General features: G+C 37.4%; 1 protein-coding gene across 8 annotated transcripts in view; it reads right to left on the minus strand.

Annotated features, from left to right (window-relative positions):
* Nucleotides 1-26,581, minus strand: part of PDE10A (phosphodiesterase 10A) — a 338,418-nt gene continuing 311,837 nt past the window's right edge. For 6 of the 8 annotated variants that reach the window (XM_518849.7, XM_016956602.4, XM_063813652.1 and 3 more), the window contains 4 exons: nt 15,735-15,846; nt 11,613-11,693; nt 8,788-8,876; nt 1-5,783 (listed from right to left, as the gene is read on the minus strand). In XM_518849.7, the coding sequence (XP_518849.4) occupies nt 5,681-5,783; nt 8,788-8,876; nt 11,613-11,693; nt 15,735-15,846 (385 nt within the window). In that variant the 3' untranslated portion in view covers nt 1-5,680. Of the gene's footprint in view, nt 5,784-8,787; nt 8,877-11,612; nt 11,694-15,734; nt 15,847-22,472; nt 22,614-26,581 lie in introns of those variants that run through there. The other 2 variants (XR_010158247.1, XR_008548732.2) reach the window with 2 other exon arrangements.

Genomic DNA, 26,581 nt, shown 5'->3' on the forward strand with positions numbered 1-26,581 from the left:
TTAAAATTATGAACATTTCTAAATATATTTCATGTATCATACATATATATATTTTATGTGTATAATTACATATCAACAAAAGAATTCTTGCTGCTTTAACCATGTAAGTAAAACAAAGATTTTGCAATATAACACTCATATATGCATATATACTGGCTGTTTGAATTATGAATTTATTTACAACTTGCCTAGATTATAATAAATGATTACTGTTCTATTATACAAACATAACAGTAAATGTTTTTTAAATACAAAGACTGCAAATGAATACATGAAAAAATTACACACATGTACAATATTTATAATTTATAAATGCAAAGTTAAGACCTCTTTAAATTATTGCACTTGCGCATTTTACAAAGATTTTTGTCATACATATAAAATCATTTTTTAAAATTTACTAACATCAACTATGATAAAGTTAGATACTGTTAACTTGAAATTCTTTCTCCTTCCAATAGAGAGCCTACTAAAATTCTGGACACAGGTTCATTGACTCTACAAATCAGTTCTTTATGAGCATTGTATTTGTGATGGCATATAACCTGTGTTACTCTCCAGTAGTTTTTGGTCAGCAAGATTATCAACAGCAAACTCTTAGATGCCTTAGCTACGTTATGGATCTAGGATCTCTTTTGTTCATTTGTTCATGTAAAGAAAACCATCTTGTCTTCTCAGAAAGAATGAAGATGCTGCATTTGTACAAATTTTGGTAACTATTTCACAGTGTGTTGGGCAAGCATGTAATTTCAAATAGGTAGGGGCATTGTATAGAAACACCTTCTCTGGGTAAATCTATTACACTCTGAACTTGCACACGAAATGAACACATAGCATATACACCATACAACAGATCATATGGAAAATAATATTCCTATATGTCATTTATATAGGCTATTAGAGGTACAGCATAGGACTGGGTATTAAGGTGACTAAAGAAAAAGACAAAGGCTGTAACGCCCAAGATATAATATTTCAGTTGGGCTAGAGTATTAGATTATACACTTTTAGAACCTAACTTACAATAGAAACAAAACCCTTCTGCTTAAAACTTCTGCAAATTCACAGTACCTCAAAAACATCAGAGGAAAACTGAAATGTGTAAACTGACTTCCCTACTTAGTAAGCCCTGGATTCAGCTGTAAGTTTCCGCCTTGGTCCTGAGGTGACATTATCCTTTGCCTCACAGGGCCACACCTGGCCCTGTGTGCCATTGATTAGTTTTCTCCCACTTGCAGGAAAGAGCATGTAGGCTCTGTACGGCTTTGCAAGCCCTGCTCTCCATTGCTGGGTTGAGAAGAGAAACATCAAGTGAGGACAGCATTGCTTCTTCGGATGTTAAATGTGTTTCTTGGGTAACATTAATGTCTTTCTCTTTGTTCTATCTTCTTAATTTAGAACCAGCACACCGTTGACACTTTTTAATTTTTTCTTGCTATTTTTATCATAGAAAATGCATCCAACGCTACAGACCACCAAAATATTCCGTTGGAAAAAAGACAAAAAAGTGTGCACTGCATTGGATATTACTAATTTAAACAATGTAAATGGTTAAAGAAGTCAGCAAAATGTGTATTGGCTAAATACTTATGCACATGTAAAAATCTCATGGCCATGCGCTGAAAGCATGGGGAAACTATAACGGATGACATACTTGGCTGATTTACATTTTACATAATTTAAAAATCAGATCAATACTTGCAATAGAAGAGATCCACTATAGTGACTAAATGAATATAGTCTTTAAAGAATTAAATCCTAAATAAAATCTGCGAAGTGTAGAAAGCAAACATATGTTCGAAATATGTAAAGAGAGAAGTGATTTTAAAAATCATGCTTAGGTACCTGAAACCCCCCAAAATCACATCATAACCAATGTCACAGTTCTCTGAAGTTCTTGCCGAAAAGACTGACTCTGAACAGTTCACTGGTTACAGTCACCAGGGTATATGTCAATGAAGTCAAATAAAGAACAGAAATCTGATGAGGAGAGAATGGTCCTTTTCATTCAACTTGATAAAATGAATTGTGCGTTCCTGCAAATATTTTCAATTATACTTAAGCAAGAAAAGCAAACTAATAAATACATGAATGAAGAAGTAACATTGCAGTATTTAAAATAAAGGCACAGGCCAAGGCAGGTGAATAATTTAGTCCTATTAAAGCTCAAACCTTAATTTTGAGTTAAAAGACCAGAAACACAATACCCAAACCTAAACCTATTAAAAACCCAGGTATCTAAGGATTTATGCATCTATTTATATCCTGTACAAACATGTCTCGTATACACAAATATACCAATAAAGAAAAATTAACTGAGATTTTACAAAATGAAAAAAAATCTAAAAAGCATGCCAAAAAAGAGGAAATCTATTATTGAACACATCTAGTTTCCAATTAGTTGCTTTTGTTGTGGTGAGAACGAGTCACCTGGGGCACCACTGTAAACATCTGTACCTTCCTTTTCCATTGAAGAGTCAGGAATGGGAACGATTGTGTCTAATATTTTGGTTTCTTTTGCAAGATGGGTTTTTCATACACCTCTTAGAGAGAAGTACAGCTGGGAAATGGACCAGAGTCTCTGCCCTATTAATAGGGCTATTTTTTAGAATTAGTTTCCACATCCATTGTATTTCTTTTGACCCTTTTCTAATTAATTAATTCACATTGCCCGAATTCAATATTTCATGTTATTGGCAGGCATTTACGTTTCCAAGGACATTTTTAGCTAAAAAACATATTCACTGTGTCCAAAAAGACAATGGAATAATTGCATATGACCATAAAACTTGTCTATTATAAACCAACATAACCAACAAAAGTGTCTGCAAATTGAATATCCTACATATGCTCATAGCAGGTTACTAAATTTATACTGGGTGGAAAATTTGGCACAATACACAATATGACCTTAATAGGAACTCATCAAAGCTGTTAGTAAAAACCATCTCTTGGCTTCTGGTGTCACACTGTTCTTTTAAGAAAAGATCTGGGAAAAAGACAAGAAACATGACCTGAAAGTCTGTCTCCTAAACATCTGACAAAATACAAAAATACTCCTAACTGCATGTTTTCCAAAACAAATCATTAACTAAATATCACTGCAACCCGGGTCCTTTTATTTTAGGTAAATCTGTGATTACTAAGTAAATCTTACACATGGTAAAAGCAATATTGACAGTTTACATCAGAATTCAGTCTTTTGTTCAAGCTGTGCTTCTATTATGATAATATTTCACAAGAAATTAACCAACCAGTAAATCCAATCACATTCCTTTGGGAAACTGTTCTAAATAGAGATTACATAATACACTTGACTATAATAAATTAAGAGAATTTTCTGTAATAACCTAAAAATGTAAATGTAGCCATGAGATTCCTACCTCCATAATTATTTTCTATATTAAAAAACAGAATTCACACATTCTTTTAAAATTCTTGTAATTAAACAATAATCTTAAATAATATATCCCTTCCTGAAATTCCGTCTCCAAGCGAAATGAGATAACTAAACTAACTTTTGTGACTAAAGCTGTGTTTGGTAGACTCCAGCTTCATAAATTTGTATGCAGAAAAATATGTATCTTGTTCAAATTCAATTATATGATACACTAACACAAAAATGACACTTTCTTGTCAACTGTCAAGTGATATGCATTTTCCATCAAGAAAAATCATTGTTCTTAAAGAATGGGAGAATGGGGCTGATTTATATTTTTTCCTACATGTTTGCTTCTCTCTTCCTCTCTTTCCTTCTGTCTCTCGTGTGTGTGTATGTGTATGTATCATATATACACATATGTATATGTTTACATACATGAGTGTGTATCCTATATACATCTATGTGTGTGTTCTACATATATTACATCCATCCATATATATATGTGTGTGTATATATCTAGCCACAGTGGTACTTCTCTCTCTTTTGTTATTACATTTTACCTCATAGTGTATAATGAAAATAGCAAATGGAGCTCCACGGAGGGAAGATGGCAACTTTCAGAAGCCCACAAGAAAACTGAACACATAGTGTTAATTTTAAAATAAGAACAATGTTTATGTAGAGCCAACTCTGCTACAACATAAATAAACCATGTTGTAGAAGCCTCTGATTTAATTTTGCACAAACCAGGCTCATATGAACAAAACGCCTATGGTAGTAAATATGTAGAAGCATATTTTTCCATTTTATTAAAAGCGATATTCCAGTTTCCTGCCACATGAAAAGTGAATAAGTTATTTGATATGATGGGCCTGTCACTTCTTGAGTGAGTCTCTGTCTAATTCAGGTTTGGAGGTTACCGTGCCATTGCACTAAAAATCTTTAAATTATTAAAATGCGCCAGAAGTGACTGCTTTATCATCTTTGTAGGAAGGGGTGCAGAGTATTACTTTCGTATTTTTTAAAACACTTACATTGTATAGTAATACTGGTCAACCAAAAAGGTGTATAGAAGAAACCATCGAAACCCACAGGCTTCTATGGAGTGATCTGATCTGTGAGAAGAGTAAAGAGAACAGAAAGAAGGTCCAACATGATTGTACTACTTTCTGCTCTGTTTCTGTGCTATGGACAGAAAGCTCATGAAATACGACCGTGCAGTACGTGGAAGAGATAAGTGAGAGGTGACTGCGGCAGGTCAGAGTAAAATTACAAAATACACTTTTTATGGTTTGATGTTTAAAAGAGAACTGTATGGTATTTTAATTAAACAATGTTTAAAATAAACTTTTCATTGTGAATGAGAGTCTAAAATTCTGCAATGACACAAAGTGAAAATATAAAGGAATCATTATGAAAAATGTACCCTTCATATCTGTAAGACTTGTCCATTAAAAAAATTACAACGCCGTGCTTTTATTTTGTTCTTTATGCAAAGGGTTCAGTAAAACTGCCAAGACAACAACAAAAACAATTTTAAAAACTGACATCTTTTGAACTGCTACTTGAAGTTCTGAGATTTATTGTAACATATACCTCATCTCTTCTCAAAAAGACAGGAAGTCTACTTCTTCTAGTGTTAAATTTATTGATCTCAGCCCTTTAGGTTGAACTTAAAGAATTATGTTTAGTCTAACTAAATTCATGAAGCTCTGAAATAAGAGTTTGACGTTTTGCCATCATTTCTTACTCTGTAACCTCAACAACATTTGTCCTGAGGCTGTGGACTACAACTCAAGTTAATTACAAGTAGGTCGTACATGAACATTCACCATTCACAATAGTAATGTGTAAAAATTCCTATTTATATCCAACAACATCAAAGCAACATTGATGTTAAAGCCCAAGTACAATACCATAATAGTACCATTTTAAACCCTTATTAGAAAGATACAATGGAAAAGTACCCCTTCTGGATAATTTTTGTCCACTTCCTTTAAGGCCTCAGCAATATTAGCCTATTAGAAAAGGCTGGTTTGCAAGTCAAATGGAGTCACTTGGCCAGCTGATTTCTGAACATGGGGGTGGTCCTGGTTGCTCAGTGTCTATGATGCCTCACAGAAGAGATTGGCAGGAAGTCCTCTGCTTGACTCATTTATTTGATGTTACCTTCTTGAAGAGGTTTGCACCCCAGTTACCAGGTGTAGGTTCCCCCCACCCCCCCCAAAAAAGGAAAAGAATGTCAAAGAAGCAAGATGAGGATCTGTAGGTGGGACAGCGAGTCAGGGTGACCAGTGCTCAATCTTCAGATGCAGCTGCCTTCTGAGCCACGGATGGGGATGAAATCCAGGTTGCAGTCTCCTCCCCTCGAATCACCTTCTCCCACTGACTGAGATTATCCCTAGGGATAAAAGATGCAGTTTCAGGAGAAGCTGAATAAAGGATTTCTGGACTTTGTCTTGAAAACTAACCAAACAGTCCTGTGGCACAGCTCTGCACAACGGCATTGTGTGGGGCCCTCTGACATGGTTACCAGCACGACATGGCCAGGCAGGTTCCTGTGATGGCTGTTCAGGAAAGAGATTCAGAGGTGCCAGAGGGTCAGGGGCACCTTGGTCCATCCGCTCTGGACCGCGAAAGCAGCAGAAATGCTAGGGCTCAGCATACGTCCTTTCTTAGAAAGAAGGATTAACTTGAACAGGGAAAGAGCCCTAGGGTTTACTACTGAGGAATATGCGGGATCGTGCAAAGGAGGAGGTCCCAGAGCAGTAGGAACACTTGGTGACAACACGGACCTTCCTACTGAGAAATGTCGACAGTGTGTCTCCCAGGAGGCCTAAACCTCATCATCTTACACTTGTTCTTATTCTGAACAGTGTGTCGTATGTACAAAGTCATCCTAAGTTACACCTGGCACAAACTTCTGAAATTTTCTTGTTACAGTAAAACCGTGTTTGTGCTCTGGTAAGTCCTCACCCGAGGCAGTCTCATTTCTCAAGTCCGCTAATCTTTCTCTCTCAGTGTCTGTGGTTCAAGCTTCACAGGCATCGTCATCTTCTCTAACTGCGTGATCACAACCACTGCACAACCATCTTACTCTACATGGCTACCCCGGCAGAGCTCTTAGCCACATTCCTGTGTGAAGTCACATGGGAATCTTGGCATTGGGAAATACAAAACTCCTATGAGACACAGTTTTAAAATTCTCTCAAATTTCTTTCAGCAAACATGCTAAGACACATTCAGATAGACAAAACCCTAAAATATAACTGAAAAGTATAGCCCTTTTAACTTTTGTAACATATCATCAAGTATTATTTTTCCAGACCCTAGAGACTTCTGATATATTGGAAAAAGCCATACACTAATTTTGGTATGTTTCCTTGGACACCGATGATACATCATACGCTTTTTAAGCGTTAATAAGATTAAAATGGCCTTTAAGAAGTTATGTGGTCCAGCCAAGTATACTGAAGCAGGAATGAGGCAGAGCTGCCCACACAGTGGACACCGTGTTCTCAGAGCTCCACAAGGAAGGCACCTCCATAGCTCCCTACAGCGCCGGGCACGCGCCTCCATAGCGCCCTACAGCGCCGGGCACACGCCTCCATAGCGCCCTAGAGCACCGGGCACGTGCCTCCATAGCGCCCTACAGCGCCGGGCACGCGCCTCCATAGCTCCCTACAGCGCCGGGCACGCGCCTCCATAGCTCCCTACAGCGCCGGGCACGCGCCTCCATAGCTCCCTACAGCACCAGGCACGCACAGTCAGCACTCATGACCTGGCTTCCAAGTACCTGGCATAAAACACACAGGATTTCTGGACAGGAAAGGACTTTTGAAGATTGCTTAGTATTGGTTTAAACAACATCTTTGAATTTACATTGATATCCCACTTTCTCTTTAATTTTGCACGCACTTTTATAACCTAATTCCTTCAAGAATGATCTGGCCTCACACTCCATATTGCCCATTATGACTTAGGCCTTTGTAATAAGGTAAGATTTTAATAAACTAACCAGGGATTAAGGTCAATTAAGGCTCAACAGAACAAGGTGGGAAGCTACGCTTATATCCGCAGGAGCAGGAAGGAAGGAGAAACCGTTTCTTAAATATTATATATATAAAATTTTTAATATTGCTTATTGGTCTTTCCTTGAAAAAAGCAGAAAAAAAATTTCAACAGCAGAAGATAAGAGTATACTAAGTTTCTGGTTTTGTGTAAAACTCTCTGGCCAGTGTCTGTCCTCCGTCCTCCCACAGGGCATCCACTCCAACCCACCCCAGGCAGAGCTATGGCTAAGTAGTTAAAACATGGCCCGGAGCCAATTCACCTAGAAAAGACTCACACGCACAGCTGCTGGCTACAACCCTTTGACTTCCTCAGAGGGAATTTATAAAGTAAAATGAAAATCTTTAAAAATATCCAAGGTTCTCAACCGAGTTCACTCTTTAAAAAGGATAAGAATGGAATAGGGAGAAATAATGAATCTAGAAGAGATAACAATGCTTAAATGTCTTTTTGGAATGAGAAAAAGACTTAAAGAGGAAGCGGTTATCCAAAATTTAAGGTCCCCTTCTTCCATTTAAACAACAGACTGTGTGATCTAGTCAGCCTCTTCCTGCACAGGCATCCTCCATAGACACCATTACCTTGTCTTTTTAAAAACAGCATTGGGCAGGTCCTCTGCAAAATAACAATAATAATAAAAACTTCTTCCTCCTTTTTGGTGTATGAAGGACTTGATATGAATAGACACTCTTCACATATACATAGTGTACTACATAGGGACATACTGTGGCTGTACGAGTCATGAGAGCCAGGGGCCCCTCTTGCAGGACTGACTCCATGTCTCACTTAGCAGAATAAGGCAGCCTGGCCAAGGGCTTCTATCCCAGGCTTGAGGACCTCCAGGGACAAGGTCCTTTCAGCACAGATGCAGCTCTCATTAGGCTTGAAACCAAGCTGCCTTGCAAGAACCACACACATGCCCTTTCTCAAAGAAAGACCTGGCACCCCACCTAGACTGAACGTGGGCATAAGAAAGTGAGAAGGGTCTCCCATACCGAGACAGAGGCCCTCCCAGTCACTCGGTCATCTGGGCCCTGACTGTGCCTGGCCCCAGCCCCCAGCCTGTTCCCACTGTCCCTCTCTTCAGAGTGTGGCCAGAAGAAGCTACCCAAGCACCCAAGGTGCCTGAGGCTCGTCTTTGAGGAGAATTGAACCAAAGGGGAGAAGTCGTGGCCCTGGGGAAGCCAGGTAAGGAGGCCCCGAGCCCCTGAGCACAACAACTCGACATCTAGACAAACACACAGACCACAACACACTAGTGGGGTACAAAAATCCTATACAGATCTCAGTGTTGTTAGAAACAATATTTTTACGGCTTGAACCATAGTACATACCTGCATGCTTTCAGAAGAGGCTCCGTGGGAGGGAGGATCTGGGTAAGGGTTGTATAGCAGGGAATGGCCACGGCATTGTAGAACCCAAGCTGCCTCCGTGCGAAAACCACGGACAAGAAACAAAAGTGCACATTAGCAATTCTAGTGATATTTATATTTCTTAAGTGACTGTTCTGTTTCTGAGGCCTAATTATGAAATTGCATGTTCTAGTTTTGCTGTATGTGATATTTGGGTTCCATGAATACTATTATAGACTGTATTTTAAAATGCATTAAAATGGATTCTAGAAATAAAACACATGAAGATTCAAAACATATTACAAAGGTTAATACCTACTGAAATCTAAGACCCAAGTACATTAAATGACATTTCGCTAATAGATCAGTCAGTTGATCAGTCAAGTCCTGTGTTATCTCCAGTCACCTTTAGTGCTTTCTTGCAGACACTTCAACGTAAAGCCTGCTATTCTTTCATACATACGGCTCTTTCCGCCCTCGTGCTCAGGTTTACAGCAGTGCTTTCTGCTTGTCTGTTACTCTTGGCTTTGGAGCCTTGTGTGGTGTCCCAATATTTACTCATCCTCCCAGCCCTCTTATTTGAACTAAAATAAATGTCATTGGTTTTATCATAGCTCTTCCTATTTACTGTTTTTCCAATATATCACATTTCAAAGTTTAAAAATCTGTAGTATTTTAAATAATACATAAATAATATTTTATTAGGAATTCTGGGTCACTGTGCAAATAAGACTGGCTTACTAAAGTCCAGATGTAAAAGATATGTGACTATCAGCCAGATAACACAGCTTGTCTAGTCATAAGTCACTGGCCAAGTGGCTGCATCATGTACGAGACAAATAGCTCTCTAGAAGAGGTGACCCCAAATCACAGCTTACCAATTTCTCGAAAGTACTGAACTTCAGTGATATGCATCGAAGCATACAGAAGGATCAAATTTATTCCTTTTTGCTTTCTCCTGTTATAAAGTCTATCGTCATATAGCACTCTTACTAGAATAGCGCCTGTGTTATTTCCATTTTTAACTTTATGGCTCATGCAGAGACTTTCTTATTCTAATATTTAACAGATGTCATGGGGCAGAAGATCCCAGAAAAGATACTAATATTAGAAATTAGAGTATTTCATTATTATGGCAAATAATTTCACAGTCATCAACTATTTAGAAGCAATATGGTTGGTAAAATATGAACCGATCATAGAAATTTTTCTTTAAACCTTTATTAGGCTGTAAATGCAAATCAAACTATTCTAAAACAAACGATTATCTTAGTTAAAAACACTAGAGCAAAACCCATATGCTGACAGCATCAATGAGAAATTTCCAGCTATACCATGCATTCTTGGGATGACTGTTAACTACTGGGAAGGAAAGAAATTGTAGATCCCTATCTTAAATAATATAACAAGATACATTCCAAACAAGTCAATAAATCAAATGGAAAGTAATCAAGAAGAAACTAAAGAAAATATAGGCAAATATATTTACTCTCAAGATGGGAAAGAACTTCTCAAATACAATATGAAGAGCAGACACCAAACAGGAATGACTAATAGCTGTGACTCCATATATGGGAAAATTCCATGAACAGTGGTAAAATGCGACAAAAACTTCAAAATACACCTGCAGTAAACACGATAGGTATTCAGGATCCATTTCTAATCAAGAGGGAAAAGTGACCATGCCATCAGAAAACCTAGCCAGGGACATAAGTGGAGGCGATGGCCATTCATTCAGCCTCTTTGTTGTGCTGGTACCCTCTGTGAGCTGTGGACTTGCCTAAATTTTGTATAAATCAATTTTAAATAAAGTAGGGAAATTTGAGAACTTATCAAAAACCACCATCCTGTGGACTTTTTTAAACATTTGCTAAACTTATATGTATCATAATTATTTGCCCACAACTAACTTCCTTGTTATGCCATTAGAAGATGAGACAGTTAACGAAAGCCATACTCTCAGAAATATATGACACCACACATACACATGTGCAAAACTAGCGAGGCACAAGACCTCTTAAAACATTCGAAAGCAAAATAAATTATGTAGTATGACCTGAAAAGAGGATAATTAATGTCAATTTATGTTGAGACAAAACATAAAATGTACTAAAATACTAAGCATTATTTGTCAGAAAAAAATGAACCTGAATTAAAATCTATAATGTAACTCTCCAAAAATATCTTTGTTTAGCCAATGACAAAATATTTTCTGCTTGTTAAAAATAAAACAATTCAAATTCATCCACCCCCTCTATTTCAAGTCAGAAAAGAAAGCCTATTTACTGCAACGGCAGCTGTAGAAAGGAGTCGTGGCCAAGGTAGTATGAATTCTTTCAGTCCACAGAGATTTCCTAACCTTGGTCTTACTCCATCTAAATGGAGAAGGTTTCAAGTGGTTCTAGCTTCTGTCCTCTGAGCACTAAGTCCCTCCAGTCCACAAGGCAGCCAGACCCTCAGGATTCCTCACTGTGGCTTTTAGCCTTGGGAACAAAATCAGTGGTTGGAGTTGGCCGTCAAACTCAGATTAAGAGTATAAACTCTTTTAGAGTCTACTTTTCTGAGTGTCTTAGCAAGTGAAGGGTCATTTGAGTAGATGATTATTCAGGGTAAACAGTTTTTCTTTTTCTAGTTCTCAATCTTGTAAGATAAATTTCTGAAGTTTCTATATTAATCACCAGATCTGCCCGGAATAACCCATTCCCTTAACATAATATATGATGACATGCTTTCCATTTATGTATGATTTTATGCCCACCTTAAACTATTTGGCTTTAGCAATTACAATTTACTTTAATAATTCATACCTGGCCTTGGGGGACTTCATCCTTCTTGTCTCTGTCCATCATAGGAATAGGCTGTATTCCCAATTTCTTCATTTCATCACCCTAAGATGAATGGGGAGAAAATCATGCTTTCTCAAATTTCAAATTGCTATACTATTTTGATATTATTGAATTATTCCCTTTATTCATTAATTTTCTTCAAAACAAATAATGTTTGTGGTTGTTAACCCAAGAAAAGTACATCAAAATAAAGAAAAACTTAATGTATCATTATTTTGTACTTTATCCTGATTTTCTCCACTACTGAATTACCAGAAACCCAGCCATCATTACTGGTTTCATTTTGCAGAAGTTAGTAAATAAATGTTATAATAAGAGGAGATACAGTAAACAGTGAGGAGAAATAACAATAACAAGATATGGAATAACCTCCAGGCCCTTCTCTCTTCCAAATGATCTTCCAAGTGCATGGAACTCAGTGAAGTTTGGCTTTCCAGAGGAATATTTACAGAGGAAGATAAACAACACCAGTCAGCTAAAATGTGCTAGTAAAGACGCAGTACAACAAACTACACATATCATCTAATTTACAATTATAGGTAATAGTTACTAAAGATTAACTATGTTAGTTACTGAAGGTTCACTTACAGTTACAGGTAATAGTTACTAAAGATTCACTATGTTAGTTACTAAAGATTCACTTACAGTTACAGGTAATAGTTACTAAAAAGATTCACTATGTTAGTTACTAAAGATTCACTTACAGTTACAGGTAATAGTTACTATCACTATGTTAGTTACTGAAGATTCACTTACAGTTACAGGTAATAGTTACTAAAGATTCACTATGATGCAGGCCCTGAGCTAAGTAATTTGTAAATATTATTTCATTTAATCCTTATGAAATATTCTAGGATATGCTGTTCCCATTTTAAAGATTTTAGAAATTATCTTGCTTTTTATTTATTTGTTAAAGGTAAAACTTGTACAATCTTCTTCCTTAAGATTTCCTAATATTTTTCCTAACTTCCCACTCTTCCCTCATAGTCTTTATTATTTTAGTAACGTTGGTCATGTTTTTAGAAATCAGAAGTACAGCCTAGAAACTTCCCAGACTTGCTAAAATAGGGTCTACAAACAAACTACTATCACCATAATTAGGTATTTTATGTACAGGACCAAAGCACTTGTCCTGACAAAGCAAAGCCACTTCAGGCATGGCTGCTGTTCCATTGTTACCACTTTAAATTTAAAATCAGTGGTCTCAAACCTCTTGCTTCTCTATCCAAAGTGAGTGAGACATACTAAGTCCCTTGCTCTCAAAGACTTGACAAGTCCAACAAGGAAACAGCTTTTTAAACAAACGATGATTTGAATATGTACTCGAAACAAAAATGCTAAAAAGGAAAAGAACCCAGTGCTACAGACCATGGCTCTAACAGAGGGCTGAGCCAATCTGAGGCTTTCACAGAATGCAGAGGGCAGGAGCATGCTCCAGGCAGAGACTGCAGGGAACAAAGACCTAAATGGCAGCTAGGGGCTGAGATGGGGAATATGCCTGCAGAGACAGTGGGCAGGGGGCCAGCCATGTGGGGCTCTCCACACGGAGGTCATGATTTTGGTCTGTATTACAACAAGAGGATCAGAAGCAGGGTACAGATGGAATCCGAATTATTATCATCCCTATCTCATAAACTGGCCTGAGGTTGAATACCAAGTGCCAAAGCGGAATTTTAATTTCAAGCAACCTGGCACCAAGGACCACATTATTAATTACTTTTGCACAAATTCTAAAAGGTAATGGCAAGGAATTCAGTTAGAAAGTTGCAGTACTCAAGGCATGAGTTGGTGATGACCTGAAGAGGGGAAAGATCGTGAGGATGGAGAGAAGAGACAGGACTTTATAGATACTGGGAACAACTGTCAGGACTTGGTGAATATATTCCTGCTTCTTCCTGTGGACTATTGAGGTTGGTGAAGGCTGCACCTAAGAGCATGCAGAGAGCTGAATCATTATCTGTGGACTGAATAACCAGTGAATAATATAAAGGAAAAACATCTCCATTACATATTGGTCACATTTTGGCATTAAATTCTCCAGTTTTTAATCCTGCACCTTCCTTTTACTTTAAGTTGTCATTTAATGACTGCACATTTTCTACATTTGTCTAGAATATAGAAATCATATTACAGTCTATAGTTATGCCTTTCTCATAGCAATCCTGTACCTACACAAAACGTGCATTTTTAGTATGAGATAAAAAGATATTTCACAAACAGTGCAAGGTTTTTGCTCCTGCTGTCATAGCTGCAGTGATGGCTTCATGAATTTCCTTTTCTTTTTTTGCAACGATCCTTACACGGGATACATTTATGTTAAAATGGTGGCAACCACAGCTGCAGACTTCAGTCTAGGGAACGTATCAAGCAACTCAACTTTTTCTTGTCATGTCATGACTTTTCTCTGCTTCTTGGGAGCACTTCCAGCATCCTAGTGTAACTCTGTATAGGTGCTATGGTGTTACGGAGGACTTAGGTATTGCACTAAACACAATGAAAACTATGCAAGAACCACGAGAGATCACTTTTTACTGTGATACACAATTTACTGGAGAGACGAATAGCTCAGAGACAATTAGCATCACAGAGCGTTTTAAACACAGCATTTTAAGTGGATACTTGTAACACCTGAGCTCACCGTAACAGCAAAAGAAGGTTGCTGCAAAATTATTACAGTACTGCCGTATGTACTACGGTTAACTTTACGCAGTTACAATTTAATACGGCATCTGTTTGTTTACATTTCTCTCCAGTCTATAAGTGTGTATATAAGTTTTGATAAATTTTAACTTATCATAGATTTTTGTGTATTTTATGGTAGTAAATGATAAAATTGACTAGTATCTACATATATTTTATGCACTTATGGCATACTTAAATTTTTTTATATTTCTAGGATATATTGTTCTGTATTTTTGTCATAAATCTCCAAAAAAATCTTTCAATATCTTTATTGAAAAATATCTACATATAAGTGGATCCACACAGTTCAAACCCATGTTGTTCAAGGGTCAACTGTGCATTGAAATCAATCTTCCTACTTGAGTCTGATGGTAACTAGGTTCTGACACATACACAATAAAATAAAGAAAAAGCTCATGCGAGACCATGCACATGCGATGTGTAAAGCATTCTGGAGAAATCATGCCGGGAGTATAATCAACTCAAGGTCTGTGATCCTCATACAGTAAACATACTTTGGCTTTATTATTATGAAATAATTCAACATGATAAACCTTTCCCACTAAACTTGTGGCTGAATGATTTGCTGTTTATGTTTTACATACATTCTTCTGTATGAATGAGATATACGATTGAATTATCAGCTGCTTTGTCCTCCAAATTTACTTTTATTTATTCAAACCAGAAGAGGTACTCAAAAGATTTACAGCTTTCTTCATAGAGTAATTTTTGAATATGCAAAGGCCTAGGTATTCGTGACTCATTTGGATGGGAGAATGATATTCTACTTACTTACATACAATTCCATCAGCAAATTGAGCAGTACAATGCACATCACTGATAAATTAGATAAGTCAGTCAAGAAAAGGCGTTAATAAAAGTCATTTACGTGTTGTTTCAGGAGTATTATGAATGAATATTCCACACATTCTGCAGAACACATAATTTGCAGGTGAGCTATTGGTTATATTTACATATTCTCAATGTCTATGGTGCAAAACAATTATTCTCCTGAATTTTTAACTGCAGGTGGATATATCCTGTATTATGGGACCCTCTGAGTACTTTGTCCAGTGCCTGTCTAAAGTAGATGGCCAGTAATGTTTATTGAATGAATGAACAAAAGATCAGCTGTTAAGTAAGATAATTGTTATACTACTGTTCAGTAAGTTCCTAAACTCTTTCAGTTGAGCTCAGAGAATTAGACACACATGTAAGTAATATGTAAAAGAATGATCATTCTCTCTTTGTATCTGCCTAAGTGCTAAATCCTTCAGTATGTGACTCACCACAGTTCTCTGAAATAACTATCAATATGAACAACTAAAGTATTCTTAGCAATTGATCCATATATTTTATTTCTCCTCACTATCTATGTCAATATAAGAATCAAGGACATACCTCAGCCCAGAATTCTGCATATATATCATTTGCCGTCAATTTTGTAACGGGCCACAGTTTTGTCACAGAACAAAGGTCACAGGCAGTCATCATCAAACCAATTACACGGTCTCTAGAACACAACAATATAAGACTGGTCAGCATAGCATTTGCACATTTATAGTAAGGACTAGAAAGACTTCTGTATTTCAGGAGTGAAGTTTAAGTATGTATTACTTCATTAAAGAGCACACAGAAGTGACAGCCAGGACAGTAAAATGGAATTAAAAATTAGTGTCATTTTCATCATAAGAACAAGAGTCACTTCTATCACAAGTCCCGTGAGGAGTGCATCATATGTTCCTGTTGCCTCAATGCTACTGAAGAAATCAAATACAATGTAGGCTTTGACTAGGCTGCCATCTAAATCCCCTGGTACACTTTTATGGCTATGGATCAGGCTTTCATTTTCATTGAATTTTGGAAATTTAGAGTGGGAAGACGTCTTAAGAGAAAATCTATCCCAATCCTTTCATTTTATATTAGCAAAGTCTGAGGTGCACAGAAATGAAATGACTTTTCTAAAGGGACAGGAATTTGTGGCAAGGCCAGAGGAGGAGGTAGCTGTGCAACCTGGTTCCTCACTCTCCCCGTGCAAGTGTGTGAGCTGGATGCAGCCTCCAAACACTGTGCTTCTCATTAGCAGATATTTTTTTTCAACACCAGCCTTTCAACCAAAATGACTTTTCCCTTTTCAGCTGCTTGCATTCATAACTATGTGCTCCATGTCTGACTTTATTTTCTAAATATGGCTTGGTTTAATCTTTCCTCTTGAAGAAAAATAATAACTTTAAAAAAAATCAAAGACATATCCCCTACAATTTGAATAGATTTGGTCTTGTGATATGTGGCTACCCTAAGTGAAGTCTCTACTTAACAGAATAATTAAGTGGTAGTAATTAAGAGAGTTTAATGTACAACTTTAGCTTTTGTAAAGCAAATTATATGATTTTAAAAGACAAATTATCAACAAGGATATAAAAGTGTGTAATGAGTGAGACAATGCTCTTACTTCTAGCTCCTATCTCAATTCGAATGAGTTTAAGCAATCCCCTGCTGTTAACCACCGCCTTACCTCTTCTAGGTCCACATTCTCCAACTGCGGGCACAGTCCTGCCCTAGCTCCCGAGCCTGTCTTGACCCAGGCAGACAGCACATTAGGAGCATCCATCTGTCAATCTGGCAGAGACTCTGCTCTAGTAGTGCTCTTAGCACATCTTAGCTCAAGCTAAGATGTTTGGATACCTGGAATACCCTGATTCTTATGATACCATCGATCACAGAGTTCTTTATTTCCCGTCAGCTCGCTTCCTTTAGCCCATTTAAGGAATCATCAGTTTTACTACCTTACTTTTTGTAAGGGCACATTTCAAGAGGGTGTCAGGTCTCTTACAGGTTAGACTAAATCACTTTACAAACATTGGTTAGATTTATGCATACCCTTCCTGTAACCCCAAACAGATGCTATGTGAAGATCCAAATCCCTTACAAGTGGTCAGGGAAACTATAAGATTTTCTTAATGAGGTCGTTTCTAAGAACTTTGTGTCTTGAAGAATATTTATTTTTGGATTTGAACTTCTAAAGTAATGAATATATGACCTTTTTTTTCAACAGGTAAATTCATTTAAACACAAATCGAATGTGAAAAACTACCATTTACAAATATTTCATATGTTAAAATAATTCAATCTTATTAATTTATATTCACCAAAATAACGTATATCATGGTGAAATAATCTAATAAAGTTTATCTCAAAAAACTTTCATAAATCTGTAAAACAAAAGAAATGTCAATAGAATTGGGCATTATAAAACACATGAAAGCAATTTTCTTGCTGGAAATTATTCCCAACATAAAGTTGCCAATATAAGGACTGAAAGGATTATAAAACAGTTATTTAGATTTCAGTGTCAAAATTACTTAGACAAAGCACAAAAAATAAAACAGATTAGAAATTTGGCATCAAATGTCTTTAATAAATGTAATTACTCATTTTTTACTCCCAATTCCAAACCAGTTAGATGGCCATGGCTATACAGAAATATTAATTGGGATCAACATTTTATTTCTATCCATGAATGGAATGTAGAACTGACTGCTAACTGAGGTAGATCCTTAACTCCAAATGTGCTTTAATAACCAATTGTGAAAGGATCATGTTCATGCTAAGCCTACTCTTGGTTTGAGATCATATAACCTAGTCACTAAAAACAATTAAGGAGGAGCCCAACACAATGCCTATGATAAAACGATTCTTAGTCACATAATTTCAGAAGGTTTAACTACATTCATTTATCCTCAAAAGTTGTGAATGCCTGCATGTATCAGGCAGTTACAGCAAAGAACCAAATAGACCCTTTTCTCAGAGTAATAATGTTCTAATAGGGCAAGGCAGACAGTCAACAGGTCAAAACTTTCATGAAGCAAGTGCTGGGTAAAAATCAATAAATCAATAAATCAAAAAAGAGGCTACCACGTGAAGATCTGGGAGGAAGGTCCAGCAGAGAGGAGTGCACGTGAAGTCCTAATGTGGAAACAAGCAAGGCAGGTTTGAGGAACAAAAAGAAATGCCATTATGGCTGCGACACAGTGAATGAAGTGAAACACGGAACGTAGTTAAGTTTGGAGAAACAGGCTGGAGACAAGATACGAGTTTAACTTTTATTCCAAGTTTGATGGTAAAATCTTGGTGTCTTTTCCCAGAAGAGTGGCCTGATACAGGTATTAAAGAGGATCACTCAGGTCTGCTGGGTGGAGATGACTCATAGACCTGTGAAGGGGCAAGGGCAGGTTCGGAGTGATCACTTAGGAGAACACTACAGTAGTTCAGATGAGAGGTGAGGGCAGCTTGAAGTATGGTGACAGTAGTGGGACAGGGGGAGTAGAAGGATTCTAGACATTAGAGGTAGAGCCGAATGCAAATTATTAACACCCATAAGAGTTATAAAGACTAGGCATCTCTCTCTCCCGTCTTCGTTTCCTTTTCCCTCCTTTCTCCCCGACTGCCATGTATTAATTATCCCAGATCAAGTGGAGCAGATAAAGAGCACAGGCTCTATCACAGGGGTGCAGATATTCCAACCTCAAAGAGGCGGGCACCTCTCCCCAGCGTGCATGTTTGCCTGCTAAGTGCCATCCTATTTCAAGATTTTCTTCCCATATCAGAAGATCATGGAATCACAGACCTTTACCAAAGGAAGGCAAAATAGACCACACAGCCTGCAGTAGTACTTCAGATGAGTTACTGATGGGCAAGAAGGAAGCCCAGCCCTCCCACACTGCCCACAATCCCACGCCACACACTCTGTAAACCTGGCCAGCCAAGGATATACTATTTTGTTGGAAAAGAAGAAACACCCATTCTCTAATTTTATAATGATTATTTGAAATTTCTTTTGAATTTCTGTATTCAAAAGTATACTGATGTATAAGCAAAGACCAGAATTCTGTTATGAGGTAGTCTTAATTATAACTGTGAGAGTGGTTAAGTGTTATCAAGCAGTTAACTAAAAAGCAAACATGTGGGGGATGTACAGTGGATGTTTTGTTTAGAAGCTGTCATCTAGCCTCATTTTAATTATTTTACTTTAAAATAAAGTAACACATAGAATTTGAAAAGAAACTAGGTTCAATTCTTTTTTTCTCTAAATTATCACCTTAATGCTTTTTTTTTTATCTTGCTTTTAAACTCATTTTCAAGGGGTTTTAAATCATTGGGTTGAGTAATTTAAATCATATCTGTAATAACTACTATACTTTCATCAAAATGTGACCTATTTTGACTAATTTAGTAAACATTAAACGAGCCTAAGGATAATACAGTTTTTCTAAAAGTATTATTTGAACAGCTGCATACTCAAAATCATAGAAAATATTTTAAAATCTTACTGTTTCCAATAACATAAATCACTTTCATATAAGTATAAACATGATATAGTAATTAGCTCACTAAAATATACTTTAAGTTCTAAAATCTTAAGTTAATAAAACCCTAAATGTTGCTTCTTTTAAAAATACATTTTTTCCATTACAGAAATATGTTGCTTCTTTTAAAAATACATTTTTCTCCATTACACAGAGAAAAAGAAATTATAAACGAATGGAAAATGAATCTTAGGTAAATGACTACCACAGAGGGAACTGCTGTTATTAAAGTTAATACCAGAGTATTATTCCTAGAGTTAACAACCTTTACATGGTCTCACAGAGTACCATACATAACTTTAAACCAAATGGGAACATTAGTGATCTTGCTTTATAATTTCAGTTCCCCACATTTCAGGTTCTTTAGCTGAGACATCAAACATTCCTGGCAGAGGGAGGCCTTTATGCACTTACAGTCCTACAGCAGGTAAAGGCAGCAGCCGCTGCCACATTTGGGAAATGCTAAAGAAACTACATTATGGTATATATATATATATGAAAAACAGATCACACATCACATAGACACATTTGTTGTTCTTCAAAGCACACAGCAATAGCTATGTAAAAATATAGAACTTTTCAAGTTCTATTTCTGAATTATTTGAAGAATTAACAAAGAATTGTTTAAGTGTTTAATACTGTACCCTTTCTTTGACGTGCACGTAGCTGTACCCTTTCTTTGACATGCACGTACATCTAAATTAAGAAAAGACTTCAAGGGAAGTGGAGCAAAGGGATTGCTTTTGAAGGGTACAAATATTATCTGAGACTAAGAGAATAAACATTTTCATTTTAGAAAGATAACAAAAATAAGAGAAATTATGATTTTTAAGCTGCCATTTCAAATTATGAAATTAGTTTATCTTTACAATTTGTGTTTACGAAAGGCAGTTCCTGCATGAAATACATGAAAGTAAAAATTTTAAAAACTACCAACAACTTCCATATTTGTCATCTTAATACTTAAAAGGATACTTTTATCTGATATCATAGCTTAAAACGCACCATGGTCTTTTCTGAATTTGCTGAAATGGTTCTTAGTCAAGACTATACCTGGTTCTATTTAGCCATAATGAGACCATGCTTGCTAATTTCAACAAAAAACAATAATTCTACTTTTGCCTACCCTTGGCTTGAGTTCAGAGCTGGTTTCCAGACATGACATTTGTTTTTAGTTGTAGTCAGGAAAAGTGCTTTGAAGGGAAATTTCAGTGCAGAAATCAAGCAGTTCACAGATGATTGGTGGCCCTGCATTACGTTTCCTCTCTCTCTCTTTTCTGTTCCTAGTAAATCCTTTCATAAGCTAGAATTAAACTGTCTGATATAGTTGTCCCCCACCCAAATCTCATCTTGAATTGTAGTTCCCATAATCTCCACATGTTGTGGGAGAGATGAGGTGGAGATAACTGAATCATACGGGCAGTTTCCCCCTTCCTGTTTTGTGATAGGGATTTCGTTTTCACAGGAGCTGATGGTTTTATAAGGGGCTTCCCCCTTTGCTGGGCACTCATTTTTCTCTCTCCTGCTGCCACGCGAAGAAGGATGTGTTAGCTTCCCCTTCTGCCATAACTGTAAGTCTCCTGAGGCCTCCCCAGACATGAAGAACTGTGAGTCAATTAAACCTCTTTCCTTTATAAATTACCCAGTCTTGGGTATTTCTTCACAGCAGCATGAGAATAGACTAATACAGTAAATTGATACTGCAGAGAGTTGGGTGCTGCTATAAAGATACATGAAACTGTGGAAGCGACTTTGGAACTGAGTAACAGGCAGACGTAAGAAGAGTTTGGATGACTCAGAAGGCAGGAAAATATGGGAAAGTTTGGAATTTCCTAGAGACTTGGACAACTCAGAAGACAGGAAGAAGTGGGAAGGTTTGAAACTTCCTAGAGACTTGTTGAATGGCTTTGACCAAAATGCTGACAGTGATAAGGACAGTGAAGTCCAGGCTGGTCCAGGTGGTCTCAGATGTAGATGAGGAACTTGTTGGGAACTGGAATAAAGGTCACTCTTGCTATGCAAAGAGACTGGCGGCATGTTGCCCCTGCCCTAGGGAACTGTGGAACTTTGAACTTGAGAGAGATGATTGAGGGTATCTGGTGGAAGAAATTTCTAAGTGGCAAAGCACTCATGGGAAAGCAGAGCATAAAAGTTTGAAAAATGTGCAGCCTGATGATGTGGTAGAAAAGAAAAACCAATTTTCTGGGGAGAAATTCAAGCCAGCGGCAGAAATTTGCTTAAGTAACAAAGAACTGAGTGTTAATCACCAAGACAATGGGGATGTCTCCAGGGCATGTAAAAGACCTTCATGGCAGCTCCTCCCATCACAAGCCCGGAGGCCCAAGGGGGAGAAATGGTTTCGTGGGCCCCCCTGTTCTATGCAGCCTTTGGACATGGTGCCCTGTGTACCAGCTGCTTCAACTCCAGTGGTGACTAAAAGGGGCCAATGTACGGCTCAGGCTGTTGTTTTACTGGGTGCAAGCCCCAAGCCTTGGTGGCTTACATGTGGTGTTGGGCCTGAGGGTACAGCGAAGTCAAGAACTGAGGTTTGGAAACTTCCACCTAGATTTCAGAGGATGTATGGAAAAGCCTGGATGTCCAGGCAGAAGTTTGCTGCAGGGCCAGAGCCCTCATGGAGAACCCTGCTAGGGCAGTGTGAAAGGGAAATGTGGAGTCAGAGCACCCACACAGAGTTCCCATTGGGGCAGTGCCTTGTGGAGCTGTGAGAAGAGGGCCATTATCCTCCAGATTCCAGAATGGTAGATCCACCTACAGCTTGCATCGTGCACCTGGAAAAGCTGCAGACACTCAATGCCAGCCCATGCAAGCAGCCGGGAGGGTAACTGTATCCTGTAGAGCCACAGGGGCAGAGCTTCCGAAGGCCGTGGGAGCCCACCTCTTGCATCAGCATGACCTGGATGTGAGACATGGAGTTGAAGTATATCATTTTGGAACTTTAAGGTTTAATGGCTGTCCTACTGGATTTTGGATTTGTATGGGGCATGTAACCCCTTTGTTTTGGCCAATTTCTCCCATTTGGAATGGCTATATTTACCCAATGCCTGTACCTCCATTGTATCTAGGAAGTAACTAACTTGCTTCTGATTTTATAGGCTCATAGGTGGAAGGGACTTGTATCAGATGAGACTTTGGACTTGAACTTCTGAGTTAACACTGGAATTAGTTAAGAATTTGAGGGACTGTTGGAAGAAGAGGATTGTGTTTTGAATTGTGAGGACATGAGATCTGGAAGGGGCCAGGGGCAGAATGATATGGTTTGGCTGTGTCCCCACCCAAATCCCATCTTGAATTGCAGTTCCCCTAACCCTCACTTGTCATGGGAGGGTCCAGGTGGAGATAATTGAAACATGGGGGCAGTTTCCCCAATCCTCTTCTCATGATAGTGAGTTAGTTCTCACAAGAGCTGATGGTTTTGTAAGGGGCTTCCCTCTTTGCTGGGCACTCATTCATCTCCCTCCTACTGCCATGTGAAGAAGGACGTGTTTGCTTCCCCTTCCATCATGATTGTAAGTTTTCTGAGGTCTCCCTAGCCATGCTAAACTGTGAGTAAATTAAACCTCTTTTATTTATAAATTACTCAGTCTTGGCTATGTCTTTATTAGCAGCATGAGAACGGACTAATACACTGTCTAATAATCGATTTCTAGGATCCCAAATTCACTTGTCAGTCTTTGCCATTTATAAAGTTAAAAAAAATTTATTATTAAGTGTAAGGTATTTGTGAAGTCTGCACTGTATGTCTTATGTAAACAAATTATTCGTCTGCATTTGAAACACACATGACAATGACTTTCATACACAATTGGGCTTTGGTTGTTTCATTTTTAAAATAAAATATCATAAAAAATACCTAGTGTCTTTAATCACAGTTGTGGTCACAATGTCAATATGAGTAAATGACATAATAGCTAATGACATCATAGTAAATGTGAGGGGTAGGTGGTAAGGGCCACTGGTAAGGACAAAAGGTGGGAAGCAAGTGTCAGAAGATTAGGACTTCCAGCAAAAGTCAAGATAATGTAACTCCAGAATGAATGAAACAAAGAATGAATTTTTTTAAAAAAAATTACCAGGACAAAAAATGCCAACCATCAAAGATATACATGAGTATATGACCACATGATACAACCGATAATTTAAATTACTTGCTATTTTGGATTATTTGTTTACTTGAGAAATATTTGCTGAACACCTACTATGTGCTAGACACTGTCATAGTTATCCATACCTCTGGGCCTTACCACTACACAAAAGCCCAGAATGTGACTCCTTCCATTACATGACATTCCATCATTGCAACAAGGATGGTATGCCACATAATTTATGTTCAAGCCAATACAGTTTTGAGAGTAAAAGCCAGCACTGCTATGAATTATTTTAGCTCAACATGTGTTAGCTGAGATTGATCGAGGCAAACTGTGGAGCATGGTCACTCTAATTTTAACACAAAATATCCATAAAATAAATAATGAAAATATAACATTTGAGAATTTTTTTTGAGACTGAGTCTCACTCTGATGCCCAGACTGGAGTGCAGTGGTGCAATCTCAGCTTACTGCAACCTCTGCCTCCCAGGTTCAAGCAATTCTCCTACCTCAGCCTCCCAAGTAGCTGGAATTATAGGTGCCTGCCACCACTCCCAGTTAATTTTTGTATTTTTAGTAGAGATGGGGTTTCACCATGTTAGCCAGGCTGGTCTCGAACTCCTGACCTCAAGTCATCCGCCCACCTTGGCCTCCCAAAGTGCTGGGATTACAGGCATGAGCCACTGCACCCAGACAATTTGAGAATTATTCTAAAAATATTAACTTTAAGTATTAATTTTTCCACTAAACGAAAATGCATTTATAAGTTGCACCTTTCTATCTACTTATGGTACAGAAATACATTGATTCTTAATACAAATAAGGATGCCTGGCTCTATACATTAGGCAACTTGAGTTCTCCGGCCAAGTCTGCCATTTATTTCTTCAAATGAAATAAACACTCCTTCTGTGTTTTAGTATTAATTCTGGATAGAAAGAGGCCACTGACTGTCATCCATCAACTACCCAAGATAGTAATTATAATTGACATCTCCAAAAAAGATCACCTAAGAAATATTACCATATATTAGCTATAAAGTTTCAAACAATATCAGATAAATTGATCCACTAAAAGTATAAAACCAATGAAACTAAGTTGGATATTTACCAAGCTAATAAACAACAAGCATTTTAAAAGTTATAGTTCCATTTTAAACAAATGGTGCCAGAACAACTGGACATCTGCATGAAAAAAAAAAAAAAAACACAATGCATCTAGACAGAGACCTTAGAACCTTTAGAAAACTTAATTCAAAATGGATCACAACCTTAAATATAAAACACAAAACTGTAACATATATATATAACATAGAAGAAAAATCTAGTTCATCCAGAATTTGGTGATGACTTTAAAATACAACACAAAGGCATGATTCATGAAAGAATAAGCTAGACTTCATTAAAAATTAAAAATTTATGCCCTGCAAAAGATACTGTCAAAAGAGTAAAAAGGCAAGCCACAGACTGAGAGAAAACATTGGCAAAAGGCATATCTGATCAAAGACTGTTACCACAGATATACAAAGAACCCTCAAAATTCAACAATAAGGAAACACCCAAATATAAAAATAGGGCTAAAGACATGAACTGACACCTCACTAAAAATATATATAAGGATGGCAAATAAGTATGTGAAAAGATGGTCCACATCATATGTCATCATAAATATGCAGATTAAGACAATGAGATAACACTACACATCTATTAGAAAGGCCAAGATCCAGAAAACTGACAATGCCCAATGCTGGATATGGAGCAAGAGGAATTCTCATTCATTGCTGGTGGGAATGCAAAAAGGTACAGCCATTGTGGAAAAGAGTCTGGTATATTTCATACAGAATTATGAAATAATTCATAATTATTCATAATTATTTCATACAGTATGTCATAAGACATACTCTTATAATATGACCCAGTAATTATGCTCCTTAATATTTACCCAGAGGAGTTGGAAATTTATGTTTACACAAAAACCTGCACATGGATGTATAGGCAGCTTTACGAATAGTTGTCAAAACTTGGAAACAACAGTGGTGTCCTTCAGTAGAGGAATGGGTAAATAAATGATGGTACATCCACACAATGCAATATTATTCAATGCTGAAAAGAAATGAGCTATCAAGCCATGAAAAGACATGGAAGAAACTTAAATGCATATTACTTTGTGGAAAAAGCCAATTTGAAAGTCAACTACTCTATGATTCCAACTATATGACATTCTGGAAAAGGCAATGGTCTGAGGACTGTAAAAGGATCAGGGATTGCCAGGAGTTGCGGAGAGTGAGAATAGGCTGAGCACGAGGGATTTTTAAGGCAGTGGAATTCCTCCATATGATACTAAAATGGTGGATACATTTGTCCAAACCCATAGAAGGTACATCATTAAGCCTGCATCCTAATGTAAACTACAGACTTTAGGTGATAATGATGATGTAATGTTGGTTCATTAATTGTAATAAATGTACTATTCTGGTGCAGGATACCAACAGTGGGGGAAGTTGTCCATGTGTGGGGACCAGGATATAGAGGAACTCTGTACTTTCTACCCAATCTTTCTGTGAATCTAAAATTGCTTTAAGAAATAAAATTGGTTAATGTAAAAAAGAATTACAGTTTCAAATAAGATGGAAAATTGGTAGGCTAAGATAAATGCCCACCATCAGAAATAACAGCTAAGTTCCAAAAGAAAAGATGAATTGGTAGTAAAGGCATGATGCCACATTGATAAGGAAAGGTAAATTGTATAGTAAAGAAAAGCAGTCTGGAAGTGTATTTC

This window comes from Pan troglodytes, chromosome 5 (assembly GCF_028858775.2).
Source record: "Pan troglodytes isolate AG18354 chromosome 5, NHGRI_mPanTro3-v2.0_pri, whole genome shotgun sequence".
Classification (NCBI taxonomy): domain Eukaryota; kingdom Metazoa; phylum Chordata; class Mammalia; order Primates; family Hominidae; genus Pan; species Pan troglodytes.